This window comes from Sturnira hondurensis, unplaced genomic scaffold (genome assembly GCF_014824575.4).
Source record: "Sturnira hondurensis isolate 20B ecotype Veracruz unplaced genomic scaffold, ASM1482457v3 Scaffold0004136, whole genome shotgun sequence".
NCBI lineage: Eukaryota > Metazoa > Chordata > Mammalia > Chiroptera > Phyllostomidae > Sturnira > Sturnira hondurensis.
The window spans coordinates 49,448,392-49,463,080 of NW_028076767.1; the positions used below are offsets into that span (position 1 = coordinate 49,448,392).

At 35.3% G+C, this 14,689-nt stretch overlaps 1 protein-coding gene across 5 annotated transcripts in view; it reads left to right on the forward strand.

Annotated features, from left to right (window-relative positions):
- The window catches only part of COBLL1 (cordon-bleu WH2 repeat protein like 1), a 159,876-nt gene that overhangs the window by 109,101 nt on the left and 36,086 nt on the right, over nt 1-14,689 (forward strand). For 3 of the 5 annotated variants that reach the window (XM_037044569.1, XM_037044567.1, XM_037044568.1), the window contains exons 4-8: nt 686-887; nt 2,799-3,027; nt 4,006-4,044; nt 9,838-9,935; nt 10,046-10,282. In XM_037044569.1, the coding sequence (XP_036900464.1) occupies nt 686-887; nt 2,799-3,027; nt 4,006-4,044; nt 9,838-9,935; nt 10,046-10,282 (805 nt within the window). The remainder of the gene's footprint in view (nt 1-685; nt 888-2,798; nt 3,028-4,005; nt 4,045-9,837; nt 9,936-10,045; nt 10,283-14,689) is intronic. The other 2 variants (XM_037044570.1, XM_037044571.1) reach the window with 1 other exon arrangement.

Sequence of the window (14,689 nt, forward strand, 5' to 3'; positions counted from 1 at the left end):
CTTTATTTAAAAAAAAAACAGGCAGTGGGTCTACTTTGACCTGCAGATTATAGTTTGCTCACACTCGGTCTAGTGCATCTAGTAGAGAATTAGATCTGTGAGGGCAGGCATGCCACATACTTGTGCTGTGCCTAAAGCCTTGAAAATATTAAATGTGTTTGAATGAATTAAAAAATTTGAACCACACTTTTCTTTAGGATTCATGTGCTTACCCATGTAGATATTTACTATGCTTTTCAAAGCAGAAATGGTAGGCGCTCTTCTTAATGCTTTATTCTTATGGGAACTTTGGAATATAATCAATTTGTAACTAAAGACTGCTAGTATTCCAAATACTATTGTGAAGGAGCATCGGCTAAACTACGTGACTGCTCCTGGATAAGTCATGGACTTGTCCCTCTCCTGAGATTTATAACATGAAGACAATTGGGCAGATAAAATATAGCTGATTATCACACCAGCACTAGGGTCCAAGTTCTTTTGAACACTACTGAGGACATGTGAAGAAGTATAATTTTGTCGGCTAAAATATAAGTAGTTCAATTTTAAGCTGCTTTCACACATACTAATTTGTTGCCCTGTTTTATTATATATACTGAAAACAAGAGGCCCCAAGAAAAATGCTTGAAACAATGACTTTGACAGTTGATGAAACTGTGCAATCAGCCTTGCTCTTGTGTTACAGTAAACCTATGATGGACTTGTTGATATTCCTCTGTGCCCGGTATCACTTGAACCCGTCAAGTCACACAATCGATCTGCTGTCAGCCGAAAAGAACCCCATTAAATTTAAGCCAAACACACCAATAGGAATGTTGGAGGTGGAGAAAGTAATTTTAAAGCCAAAAATGTTGGATAAGAAAAAACCTACACCTATAATACCAGAGGTAAGAATTTCATTGTTAGAATTTGATATCTTATAGCTAAAATACTGAGTTGATTTTTCAGTCATTGTTTGTAGCTCTTTATAAATAAAATATAAACTGCCTTTCCTGGTCAAATTTGAGGTGAATGTGGCTGTCGTGTTTCCCTAGACCACTTTGTTTAGGGTTCCATTGGTTATTGATCCCTGGGCTAAGTAGTGTTTGGGGAATACTTTAGATTTTTGCTTCTCTGAAGTGATCCATGGTATATGACAGTATTAGAATCTGACGATTATGAATGATCTGTAATTTAAGCTATTCTTTTAGAAAATATTTGGTACATAAAGGGAGGTTTTTGAAACTTTTATTAAAAATTCATTTGGGTCTCTCTCTCCCTCTCCCTCCATCTCCCCCACTCTCTCCGTCCCCCTTCCCCTCCCTCTCCCCTTCCTTCTTCCCCCTCCCCCTTCCCTCCCTCTCTCCCTCCCTCTTCCCCCTCTCTCCCCCCTCTTTTCCTCTCCCCCCTCCCTCTCCCCTCCCTCCGACACCACTTTCATTTAGGCATGTCTCTGCGCTTTCTTTCTCCTAAGCTCCAAGGGCCCTTCTTTTGCCTCTATAACTTGTTTCCTGAGTCCACGTGAGTCCACGCATCCCAGCTGCCTCAATTCTTCTACGGCTCACTATTTCTACCTCTGTGACTTTATAAGTAAAGTTAAAAAAATTATTTAAGAATTTATTAAAATAGTTTTTTAGCTTTATTTACTTGGTAAGTGGTGGTTGTAACTTACTGACATCTACATTATTGTTCATTTGAGCTACATGATGGCTCACTTTTCTGAAATGTATGTATTTTAAGCAAAAAATTTTAACAATATTCTAATATCATCAATTCTCTATATAATTGGTTTCATTTTATAAGCAATAGAGGTACAAGCAATAGAGGTTTCAAGAAATACTCTTCCACTAGGAGCAACATCAACCATTTTTAACTTCAGAAAATATATAGAGGTTTATATATTAATAGTCCATTGACAAATGACTTGTACATATATTCTCACATTTTCTTCATATTCTTAAAAAGCTGTTAATAAAGAAGTTAATATTTTTGTAACTCTAAAACATATTTGCTTTCTTAAAAATGTGATTGAGTATTAAATATTAATTCGGGTAGTGGGCTATATACCTAGATATGTGGGCTGTTTAGATGCAGTATTTATGCTATAGTGTGGGCTCACGCGTGGTGTTTGTTTTGTGAGTTCATGTTAAGCTTTCAGGAGCTGCAATCTGTAGACTTAGCATGGTCACATGTTTCAAAGTTCTGATTATATCCAGCACTTAATTCAGTTATATTAAATGATCAGATGCTTAAAAATCTCAATAATATTGAATCCATAGCATTAAGTATGTAAATAAGGAACATTTTAATATTTTTACTATTATGTTAAAATTAGTTAAAATAGTAATAATATAGTGACAACAATAGGTAGTCATAATAGCTCATTTTTTAATCATTAACTATGTGCCAGCCGCTATGATAAGCTCTTAATATGTACTATCTCATTTAATTTATTTCAAATGAAGAGAAGTTGAAAGCTTTTAGTGTTTTAGCCAAAATTCCCCTTTTTATTGAGACAACTAAAAACTATTAAAAGATAAATATCCCTCAAATAAAGGATGGAATAAAACATGCATAATTCTATATTATGAATATTAGTTAATTTTAAAGTAAATATTTTCAGGAACAAAACAACAATATCCATGATTCTTTTTGGATTTAAACTTACTTAATACTTGAAGGGTTGTGAAATTAATCTAGATTATTCAATAAGCAAACTGTAAGAATCTAATTTGGATTTAGGAAGTAACATTATTCAAAAAGAATTAAGGTGATTTCGGCAGATTACAGTATAACTACTGCATTAACCTGTGTTTCAGAAAACCGTGAGAGTAGTGATCAATTTTAAGAAAACGCAGAAGACAATAGTGAGAGTTAACCCACATGCATCGCTTCAAGAACTTGCCCCCATTATATGCAGCAAATGTGAGTTCGATCCAGTACATACACGGTTGTTGAAGGATTATCAGTCCCAGGAGCCCCTCGACTTGACCAAATCTCTTAATGACCTGGGACTTAGAGAATTGTATGCCATGGATGTCAGCAAAGGTAAGACTTGTTGTTTTCTTCATTTGACAGGATGTGTGTATACAAGGTAGGCAAAAGTAGGTTCACAGTTGTGGGTACATGAAACACAGTTTATTCTTGTATTATTGTTCATTAATTATTGCATTATTTTTCATGCAGGCAACTAACTATAAACCTACTTTTGCTATACTCTGTATGGATATATGTGTGTGTGTGTGTGTATTATGTTTATGTGTAGTTTTTCTCAAGTTCATAATGGTAATTAAATGGATCCTAAGTGGATCCTATAAATAGAAGTCAATACATGGTATTAGAAATAAGAAGAGAACACAAAATATAATTTTATTTCAGTTATTGAAATTGAAATCAAAACTTGTCTTTTTAAGCTGCATCACATTTTACAAATTTCCATCTACCTATGAATATATTTTTGGTGGAATTTAACTTAATTCTTTGAGAATTAAGTGGCTTCGAGATTTAAGCAGAAAATAAAAAATCTACATGTAAATGTATTATTGTTCTAATCAAGTGTGAATTACTGTAGACTCACTATGATTTTGTCTGAGTCCTAACTAGCATTCAAGTTTGGAAGTTTCTTGCTAAATTTTTTTCTAAGGTCAGCACCCAAAACCAACAGGCTTATAAAATGAATCAGTTTAATTTCAAAAGTTTTCTAAATAGAAATACTTTTCAGTATTAATCTATATAAAACTTTAGTATATTAAAATTGGGAGATCTTAGATAATGTTGGTTTGCATGATGTGTAACAGAGAGAGAAATGCAAGCCCATTTTTTTATATGAATCTGTTTTATTAGGAGAAATAAAAAGTTTAGTAAAGGAGACAATGACATCTTCTATGAATAGAACACTGCAAACTTTATCCTGAGATTGAGGCTTTGTGTAAACCCATAGTCAACTATTTCAACTCAGCAATGTTATATACTTGAACAGACATCACCTTTAAGTCAATTTACCCTCTTTTACCCCCTCCTCTGTAGCCACTTCTGTTACTGCCTTCAGTAAATCATCTGTACAAGGTAAGACATACGAATCAGCAGAAACAAATTATAACATAGAATCTCTATTTCTATTGGGGAAATTAAAAATAAGCTTTTAATTTTGCCTTCTTAATATTACTAATGTATATAAAATTTTAACTTAGATAATCTTTGTGTTTTATTTCCTGAAAAATCATTTATAAGGCCCTCCATGATTTCTGAATTTCAATACAATAATTACATTTCAATAATTGTTTTAAAATTAATACTAACCTAAGATGTGAAAAATATATTCTTGAAAAAATGATTTTGCTAGGATCTTTCTTGGGTACAAATACTAATAGTTTGATGGTATCATGGAAAGATCTTAGATTATTTTCATTGAATTATTATTTATCATAATCAGGGTATTTATATCATAGGAAATTTTTACAACCATTATGTTGGTTGTGAATATTTTTTGATAACTTGGAAAATAGCTTATACTAAAATGAGCTTTTAACGCATCTAAATGTGTTTAATACAGTTGTAAAAAACTTTTATGTAAAATTTCTAAAAGTAAATACATAAAACACTTTTATAGTGGTTATCTTTGGGTATCAGGGCATTGGGTTACTTTCTATCCTTTTTTATGTTGCAGGATTTTATAACAGGAATATTACTTTCATAGTAAAAACTTTATTAAACATAGCCAATAATAATAAAGTCTGAAAGCCTTCTCTCATTTAAAAGGGTTAGGGTGAGAGGGTTGATTACTTTAATAATTACCACCCTACTGAAAAAACACCATAAACTGGTCACATTGTTTGTTATTGGAGTCTTCTCTCTTTCCCACTTTCAATTTTTCCAGAGTACAGTGGGCCTCCCAGTTCCAAGAATTAACCCACGTAGGTAATAGCATGATTAGTTCTTATTAGGGCCTATCATGAATATGAGCCTAACCGAAGGAGCTGAAATTTCTTACTTAAAGTATATACTGATTAATCAGAAGGCAGGCATTTTAATTAACAGGGCATGAGATATCAAGCTAAGTTAGCAAATAGGTAGGGCCAATAGCTTTATCTCTCTGGATCTAAACTTCTACTTCCATCATAATAAAGAGATTAGAAAAAGTTATCTTTGTTGGTTTTTCCAGCTACAATATTCTGTTTTGTACTTGACTTTTGCTCCTAACTTTGCCATTCTTCACATGCATAACCCGAAGTGACTTCTCTATTTTTGTTGACCTCATTTTGAAGGTGTCGAATGCATTGATTTCTAACACCTCTTCCAGCCAAAAATATATGTGGTTTATTCACAGGATTAAATACTATGAACATAACCATAAGACCATAAGATAGAAAAATTAAGAAAACTCTTATTATAGTATCAGAATCTACAAGGTCAGTCTATTTGCTCTCTCCTAATTTTATTTGGTGTTATCAGGGGACTTAGAACTTTGCATGCCAATACTTAAATAGCCTCTCTACTGGAAAAAAAGGAAATTGTGGTATTTGAGTTGCTTTCTAAGTAAGCCGAAGCCCTTGTTTGTCTTAGTGTTTAACTCAAATATTCAGTGATCTCTGACATAAAGCAGGTGAAGACTTAGGGGTTAACTGGTGTAGGGGGTGAATGGGCACCTGGAAATTACTTTACCAAAAGTCACTATGTGAAATAATCTGGTTATAATTATTGGACTGTGCCAGCATGTGAATTTTCCATCCACTATTCCAACTAAATTTAATTCTATGTCTCTTTATGATTAGTGGAGGATTCTCTTTTAAAATGAAATAGTAGCATTTGTTTTTTAAAAAGTAAGAACTATAAATCATCCTTAAATGGATACCAGTCTCAGTTATACCATTACATGTCCATATATCTTGGTGGAAGTTATTCTAACCCTCCAGTCACCAAGGTCCTCAGATATATAATGGGACGATACAACACACTTCCATTTCTTTACATGCTCAAACCTAGAAAAAGGACTCAGAATGATAATATATGATATCTCCCTAACAGATTAGGCATGTAAAAAATTGTTAACCCTAATATGTTATTCACATTGATGATTATTAGTGGCTTATTGTACCAAGTGCATACTACTTATTTAAGCTTTGAAGCATCAGATTTAAAGTTTTATTTTGTGAAATATCATTCTTCTTTAATATTTTATTAAGGCATATTGCATTATTAAGGCATATTAAGGCATATTTAGTTATTGGCATTAATTAGCTTTGCTTTCTGTGATAGCCCTACTTTGTCATAATTTTATTTTTTACACATTCTTTTTAAGCAAAAATACTGTACATTTACCCCTTAGGTAATAAGTATGAATTTAAGATATAAATTTATTTCAGACTATCCATGTACCTCTAACTGCTGCTTTAGCTATATCCCACCAGTTTTTATTTGTAGTACTTTGTTTCTTATGTCACAGAAATTATGTGATTTACCATAAAACCCATATGTTTCTTAGTAGAGATGTTTTTAAAAATTTACAGGTCTCTACGCCCTATTTCTCTATTTTTAAAAATTATTGATTTATTGAGTAAACTAGGTCATTTTTCATGTAGTGTTTCCCACATTCAGAGCGTTGCAGATTGCATCCTGCGATGCCTCTTAGCATGTTTCTCTACCATGTTCCTATAAATTGATTGTTAAATCTAGAATCTTGATCAGATTTGGTGAGATGTTTTTGGCAAGAATATTTTACAGGTGGTATTGTGTACTTCTATTAGCAGACATGTAATGATAAGTAATCTTTTTTGGTGTTACTCATCAATAATTATTGCCTGTATTTTAGTCAGTTAGGAGTTGAAAAGTGGTCACCAGTCTATTGCGAACGTTCCTTAATTAGTTGAGATTTTTCTAAAGAAATCAAATTTCCCCATGTCTGCTCTTTGTCTATCCGGGTGGAATTCATTCAGAAAAGGCAGGAAAGTGTGTTTCTTCCCCTTTATTAGTTTTTAAAATAATGATTCCTTAGCATCACACAAAGATGAGCAGTAAGGATCACCACTTTTTTAGTATTTCAATGAATGCATGGAATTAAACATATAATGTGTTTTACTTTATTGAGTTTTTCTTAAGATACCCAAATTGTCTGGACTTTTGCCAGTAGAAACCATGTGAAATTGGTTCTTGTAAAACCAGTGCAGTAGATTTTGCTTGCTTTCTCTCTGGGAAGACTAGCTGTTTCAGGTTTAACCTATACATTCTTTGATAGTGATAAAAAACAGCCATTTAAAAAAAAAATTTTGTTCCAGAAAATATATATTTTTTATTTTTTCAACCAACCATTAAAATGTAAAAACAATTCTTAGCTCATGGGTTGTACCAAAAAAGTAGTAGGCTGGACTAGGTCCATGGGCCACAATCAGCTGAATCCTGGTCTAATGTAAATAAATTCCACATTATGTAAATGATAACATTTACCCACTTAAAGTGTACAGTGGTTTCTACTATGTTCACAGAGTTGTGCAAACATCACCGCGATCTTATTAAACACCCTAAAAAGAAATCCTGTTCAGTCACTACCTATTCCTTTCCACCCTATACCTCAGCCCTAGGCAACAACTTATCTGCTTGCTATCCTTATAACGTTGCCTGTTCTGCACATTTTATATGAGCAGAATCGTACCAGATATGCCCTTTGTGTCTGGCTTCTTTCATTGAGCATAATGTTTCAAGGTTCATCCATGTTACATATATCAGTATTTCATTCCTGGTGGCTGACAAATAATATTCTGTTGTTGGGTATACATTTTATTCCTCAGCTGACGAATATATGGTTGTTTCCACTTTTGGCTATTATGAATAATGCTGCTATAAAAATTCATCTGCAAGTTTTTGTATGGACATGGTTTTTATTTCTCTTGGATATACACATAGGAGTGGAACTGTTAGGTCATATGGTAACTCTATGTTTAACTATCTAAGGAACTGTTTTCCCAAGAGGCTGTACAAATTTACATTCCTATTAGCAGTGTTAGGAGGGTTCCAGTTTCTCCACATCCTTGCCAACACCTCTTATTGCCTGCCGTTTTGCTGAGAGGCATCCTAGAGGCTATAAAGAAGATAACTTAGAGGTTATCTTATTGTAGTTTTGACGTTGAGCATCTTTTCATGTGCTTATTACCCATTTGTGTATCTTCTCTGGAGAAATGTCTATTCAAATCTTTGCTCACTTTTAAATTCAATTGCCTTTTTGTTGTTTATTCTTAAGTAAGTAGTATAAGTAATTTTAGTAAATAATTTAGTGAGTGATATAGAGTAATAAATAATTACTTTAGTTAGCAGTACATAAAGAAATATAGGAATTCTTTATGTATTCTGGATAAGGGTCCCTTAACAGATATGTGATTTGCAAATATATGGTTCCATTCTGGGCATTGCCATTTCACTTGATGGTGTCCTTGGAAGCACAAAAGTTTTTAATTTTGATGAAATCCAGTTTATCTTTTTGTTTGTTTGTTTGTTTGTTTTTCGGTTGCTTGTGATTTTGGTGTTGTACTGGAGAAAGCGTTGCTTAAGTCAAGGTTCAATGATCTTTTTAAAACTTCAATGTCATCAGTTTACTTCTTTCTTCAAACATCTCCAAAAGCCACTTATGACATTTAGAATAAATTCTTTAAGCAGTTTATGTATGTATGTATGTATGCATTTATTTATTTATTTTAGCAGCCCCAGCCATCCCCACCTCCCACCCTCGATCCTACCCCACTTTGGCTTTGTCCGTGTGTCCTTTATACAGGTTCCTTGATGACCCTCCCCCCTTCTCCCCTCATTATCTCTTCCCATCTACCCTTTGGTTACTGTCAGTTTATTCTTAATTTCAGTGTCTCTGGTAATCTTTTGCGTACCTTTTTGTTTTGTTGATTAGGTTCCTCTTATAGGTGAGATCATATAGCATTTGTCTTTCACCACCTGGCTGAGAATCAGCCATTCTTAAGCAAACATAGTTCCTTTCATTAAGAAATGGTTAGAAAGATAATCTGGGCCAGGGTGACTCAGCAGTGCTGGGTTTGTCACTGTTTGGAAGCCTCTTAGGTTGACATTAGGAGATACTTTTGGAAAATGAAGTATTACATATGCAACCTTGCCATTCTGATTAAAGTGCAATTTCTCAATTTTGGGAATAATGATATTTGGGGTCAGGTAATTCTTGTTGTTGAGGGGCTGTCCTGGACCTTGTAGTATGTTTAGCAGTAACACTGGCCTCTGCCCAGCAGATACCAAGATCACATTCTTCCCATTCCACTCCCGGGTATGACAACCAAAATTGTCCCTAACATTGTCCGATGTCCTCTGGGGTGTGGGTGAGGGGAGATCATCCCCAGTGGAGACCCACTGTATTATTCAATGATATTTATGAATTATATAGTAGAGTACTAAGTAACTACAATGAATCATTTGGGGGAGAGAAAATATTTTTTGATGGTTTACCTCTGACACAAAAATATATTCAAAATAAACAAAGGGACAAACTGAATGTAGCAATTTGGTATCTCATTTAATTTGAAGATTTTTACTTTCAATATTATTGGTAATTATGGGACACAGACTTCAAGTCACAAAGAACTGAGTTGGTCATAACTCTATAATTTCTTGATTATTGGCCCCACTTAAGTATCTTAATTTCTCTAGGCTTCAATTTTCTTTATTGTGAAATAGGAGCAATACTACTAAATTTACTTGTTGCTTTGAAAAGTAAATAAGATATAAGCTGTGTAGCAGAGTGCGTGGTTCATAGTAGATCATAATTAGTAGCTTTTGTAACTGGATAAAATTTTCCAAAGGAAAGAAATTGAGAGAAACTTGGAGCTGAGTGGGTGCTTTTTTTTTCTCTCTTAGAGTCCTACCAAATATCACAAAGTTTAGACATTATGAAGGAGAAAGAAAACAAAGGGTTTTTTGGCTTTTTTCAGCGCAGTAAAAAAAGGCGAGATCAAGTAAGTATGTCTTTATTTATCATTTTATAAGAGCGTTGCAATCTGGTTTTAATCGCACGTGCTGTTTATCTTGAATTTACATATAGATTTTGCCTTTTCGTCTTTATTAGACAGCCAGTGCCCCAGCAACCCCTCTGGTGGGTGCTAACCGCCCGACTTTTACAAGGTCCAACACCATTTCCAAAACATACATTTCCAACACCCTGCCGTCGGATGCGCCGAAGAAGAGGCGGGCTCCATTGCCTCCGATGCCAGCCTCTCAGAGTGTCCCTCAGAACCTCACTCACTTCCAGGAGAGGCCCGCTTCTTGTGTAGTGAAATCCGTGAGTGTGGATGAAACAGATAAGGTGCGTAATTTAATTTTGTTTTGTTGTAGCATAGGGTATGGGACCTTATCTAACTCGTCTTTTTCCACGTAGGCTACTTAATAAGGTTAGTAACAGTTACTAAGACATAGAAAGGTGAATACATAGTTAACTTATAAGATTGATACTGGGAGGAGACTTGCTATGTCTGTGCAGTTCTCTGATGCAGTGAAGAATAAATACATCCATTTTAAGGAGCTTTGACATTCAAGCAAATAAATCATCCATAAACCTTAAAGCCTCTGGTTGGGTCTGTGAAGGCCCAACCAGAGGCTCTTGTTTGTGTATATTAGGGATGGAAATACTTCGTTTTGAGTAACAGGCTTTTTGTTTTATTTTTAACAGCAGCAAAGTCCTTGTATCCCCTTAATGTGTTTCTAACTAGATATACTTGTGTATTTTTTACTTTGCTTGGAGAGTCCCAGCAGGGGGGCATTGTTCCAAACACTGTTCTAGGTGTACCTTTTCCTCAAACTTTCTTATTATTGCTCCTCTTTAATCCCAAATTTCCTGGATTATGCTGTTATGTGGAAATCCATTTCCAAAACTACTTATCATGCCCATTAAATCTCTACTTTCCTCACTTTACTCATGTAAACTATAAATGAACTTTTAAGTAAATGTGATTGAACACAAGGCCATATACTTTGTTGCTTTTAACTAGATAAATTATTTAAGTAACTTTAAGAGTGTATTTTATTTTGTGGAATTTGAAATGCTGAGATGTTTTCTAATAAGTAGGTGAGGGGTTTGATTTCTCCCTCAGGAGCTTAGTAATCTCAATGCTCAGGTAATTTTACTTTTCCTAACAAACTAATGAATATGTCTGTGCTTCCTTAAGTTAAAAAAATGATAACTGTAGATGTTAATTTTAATTTATCATATGTATCTTTAGAATATAAATAGCTACTATGATAGTAACAAACAAAAGATGCTTAAACTCAGTAGTTACTTGGAAAATCATCTAGTAACTTACTTTATTTCTATTAAGATTCTTTGACCTAATGGTTGTGATATAAAATCTCATCTTACAAATCAGGATAATTATTTTTTCCAATGATAAAACCAAATGAAAACTTGCTAACAAGTTTCCCAGGGTGACTGCTTGGTGGTTGGCTGAAATGTTCATAGAGATGATTCAGTCTTAAAATATGTGTGGGAGTGGGTTTGTCAGTCAAGAAAAACCCCATTCAAAGACGTAAGATGTGGTATGCCTGAGGATGAGCAAGAGATAGATTGAAACTGAGTGAGATAAGCAGAGGACAACTCAGGGTCGCCAAAGACTTCATTTTGTGGCTTCAGAGTAAGTCATTTAAAATGTTGCATTTTCAGGATGGTTTTCCATTTTTAATCACCAGAAAACTATAATCATAGGAGTATAATTTGTAATATTCTTGAGTAACTACCAAAGTCTGTCTTCTTCTTCATAGAGAAATAACTCTTAGCCACTAGTCACTAATCTTTATTCCAGCTGTGCTCATCCAGTCTATTTCAGTAAACTTTCTTCATGGTTGTATCCCAAAGAGGTCTCCGCTGTCTTCCTAACAGTCTGCTTGCTAAAATTCTAGGTCACGCCACCAGTGACCTCACCAAAAGCTGTTTCTTTGATTCACACTCTTTGCTCTGTGGCCAGCTGATGCCCCCATGTTAAGCAATCCTTATTTTTGTTTTTAGTATATTGCCTTTGGCAAACTAGACATCTTTATACAATTTTCTAATTAATTTTTTCTTTTGATGTGGCCATCTGGATAGTTCTTTGATGTGTTGTTTAGCAGGACCCAGGATTATTTGTTTTTCTTTAGAGAGGCTGAAGGACCATTTTTTATTTATTCGTTGTAAAAGTTCTTAACGATTAAGCTGCCGTTCTGTTTGTGAGTGTGTCCGCATGCACGGGTATGTATGCTCATGTGAATTCACGACTTCCTGGGCATCTCAGCACTTGTTTCTTTAACTTCTTGGCTGTTGTATTAGATGTAATAGATGAGCCCTTCGTCTTGATTTTTCTTTCTTCTTTGGTTCTGATTCTGTTTTGATAGCTCAGAGCATGCTCTTTCTCTCTCTCCCTTCTCCCCCCCCCCCTTTCTCTTTCTCTTTCTCCTTGAAATTACTACCTTTACTAATTTTCTAAATTTGGAGTACCTGAATCCATGATGTTAGCCTATATTTACTCTTTTTTTTTTAAGATTTTATTTATTTATTTAAATTCAGAGGGGAAGGAGAGAGGGAGAGAAACATCAATGTATGGTTGCCTTTCGGGGTGTCCCCTGCTGGGAGTTGGCCTGCAGGGAACTGGCCTGCAACCCAGGCATGTGCCCTGGCTGGGAATCGAACCGTGATCCTCTGGTTCGCAGGCTTGTGCTCAATCCACTGAGCTACACCAGCCAGGGCTATATTTACTCTTTTAGAGAAAACATCTGTTGAGTTATTAACTGAAATGGTTTGAAAGGTTTCCTCCCTACCCCAATAAAAAAGGTATGTCCTAGTCCTAACTCCCAGGACCCTGTGAGTGTGACCTTACTTAGAAATAGTTTTTGCAGATGTAATGAAGTATCTAGAGATGAGGTCATCCTGGATTTAGGTTGGGCCTGAATCTAATGACGAGTGTCCTAATAAGAAGAAGGGACACAGGCACAGAGACAGCAAGGAGGTGATGTGACAATGGAGGCAGAGACTGGCATTTTGCTGTCTCAAACCGAGGAAAACAGGAGCCAGCAGAAGCTGCGAGAGGCATGGAAGGATCCTCCCCTAATGCTTTCAGAGGGTCATGGCCCTGCCAACACCTTGATTTCAGACTTGTGGCTTCCAGGTCTTTGAAGGAATACACTTTTGTTGCTTTAAGCAACCTAGTTACAGTACTTTGTTACGGCAGCCCTAAGAAACTAATACCTTAAATTTGTAATTTCAATCCCAGTATACTTCTAGTTGTAGTTTAAACTCATGGTTGCTTATTGACTCATCACTACCTCAAAATCAACATATTTGAAATCAAATTCAGTGTTTTTCTCCTGTATTGGAAAGCTCAAGATCATTTTTGTTTATTTCTTTTTCTTTTCACATCCAGTTAGCGAGAAGTCCTTCAATCTCCCTTCATGTCTCCTTGCCCCTTTCATTCTCTCTCCTGAAGTCATATTGGCTCCCCGTATCTTGCCTTCATAATAAAGAGAATGTGGCAAGCTGGTACATTTGTATTCTATAGTTAGCACTTCCCAGTTCAGAGACTTTGGATAGCTGACTGTTTACCTGTTACTTTCTGGGCATTCAGAGTACTCTGCAGTCTGATTGTAATTTTGAGGGGAGGGACCTTCCTTCCTTCCTTCCTTCCTTCCTTCCTTCCTTCCTTCCTTCCTTGTCAGCTTTATTGAGGTATAATTGACAAATAAAACGAAGATATTTAAAATGTACATCATGATGATTTGAAATATGTATACATTTTAAAGGAATTTCCAGAAACTAGTTAATTAACACATCCATTACCTCACCTCTCTCTCTCCCTCCCTCCCTCCTTCTCTCTCTCCCTCCTCTCTCTCTTTCTCTCTCTTTCTCTCTCTTTCTCTCTCTCTTCTCTCTCTCTCCTCTCTTTCTCTCTCTCCTCTCTCTTCTCTCTCTCTCTCTCTCTCTTCTCTCTCTCTCTCTCTCCTCTCTTTCTCTCTTCTCTCTCTCTTTCTCCCTCACACGCCCAACTTCTGAAGTTCTATTCTTTTGGCAAATTTCGGTTGTGTAGCAGTGTTATCAGCTATAGTCACCATGTTTTACATCCTCAGACCTTATTCATCTTACAGCTGAGTTTGTCCCATTTTACCACCCTTTCCCTATTTCCTTCATCCCACTGGCAAGCTTCACTATTTCTGTTTCTTCACCAAACTCTGTTATGGTTTGACTTTTTTAGATTCCATGTATAAGTGGTACCATGCAGCATTTGTCTCTCTCTTGCCTGGCTTATTTCATTTTGTATTGTCCTCAAGCTCTATCCATGTTGTCATAAATGGTAGGATTTTCTTCTTTCTCATGGCTAAATAATATTCCATTGTGTATGTATTTATATACACACACATTCACCTACATGCACGTGTGTGTGTGTGATCACACCTTCTTTGTGCATTCATACATGGACACTTAGGTTGCTTTCCATGTATTAGTGATCGTCGGTAATGCTGTAGTAACCATGGAAGTGCAGGTATCTCTTCAATACCCCTTTTTCTTTTTTTTTGGACACATACCCAGAGTGAGATTGCTGGATCATATTGTAGTTCTGTTTTTAATTATTTGAGTAAACTCCATACTGTTTCCTACAGTGGCTGCACTGATTTATGTTTCCCCAACACTCACAAGGGTTTCCTTTGTTTACTCACATCCTTACTGGCACTTGTCTCTTCTTTAAAAACAAAATCA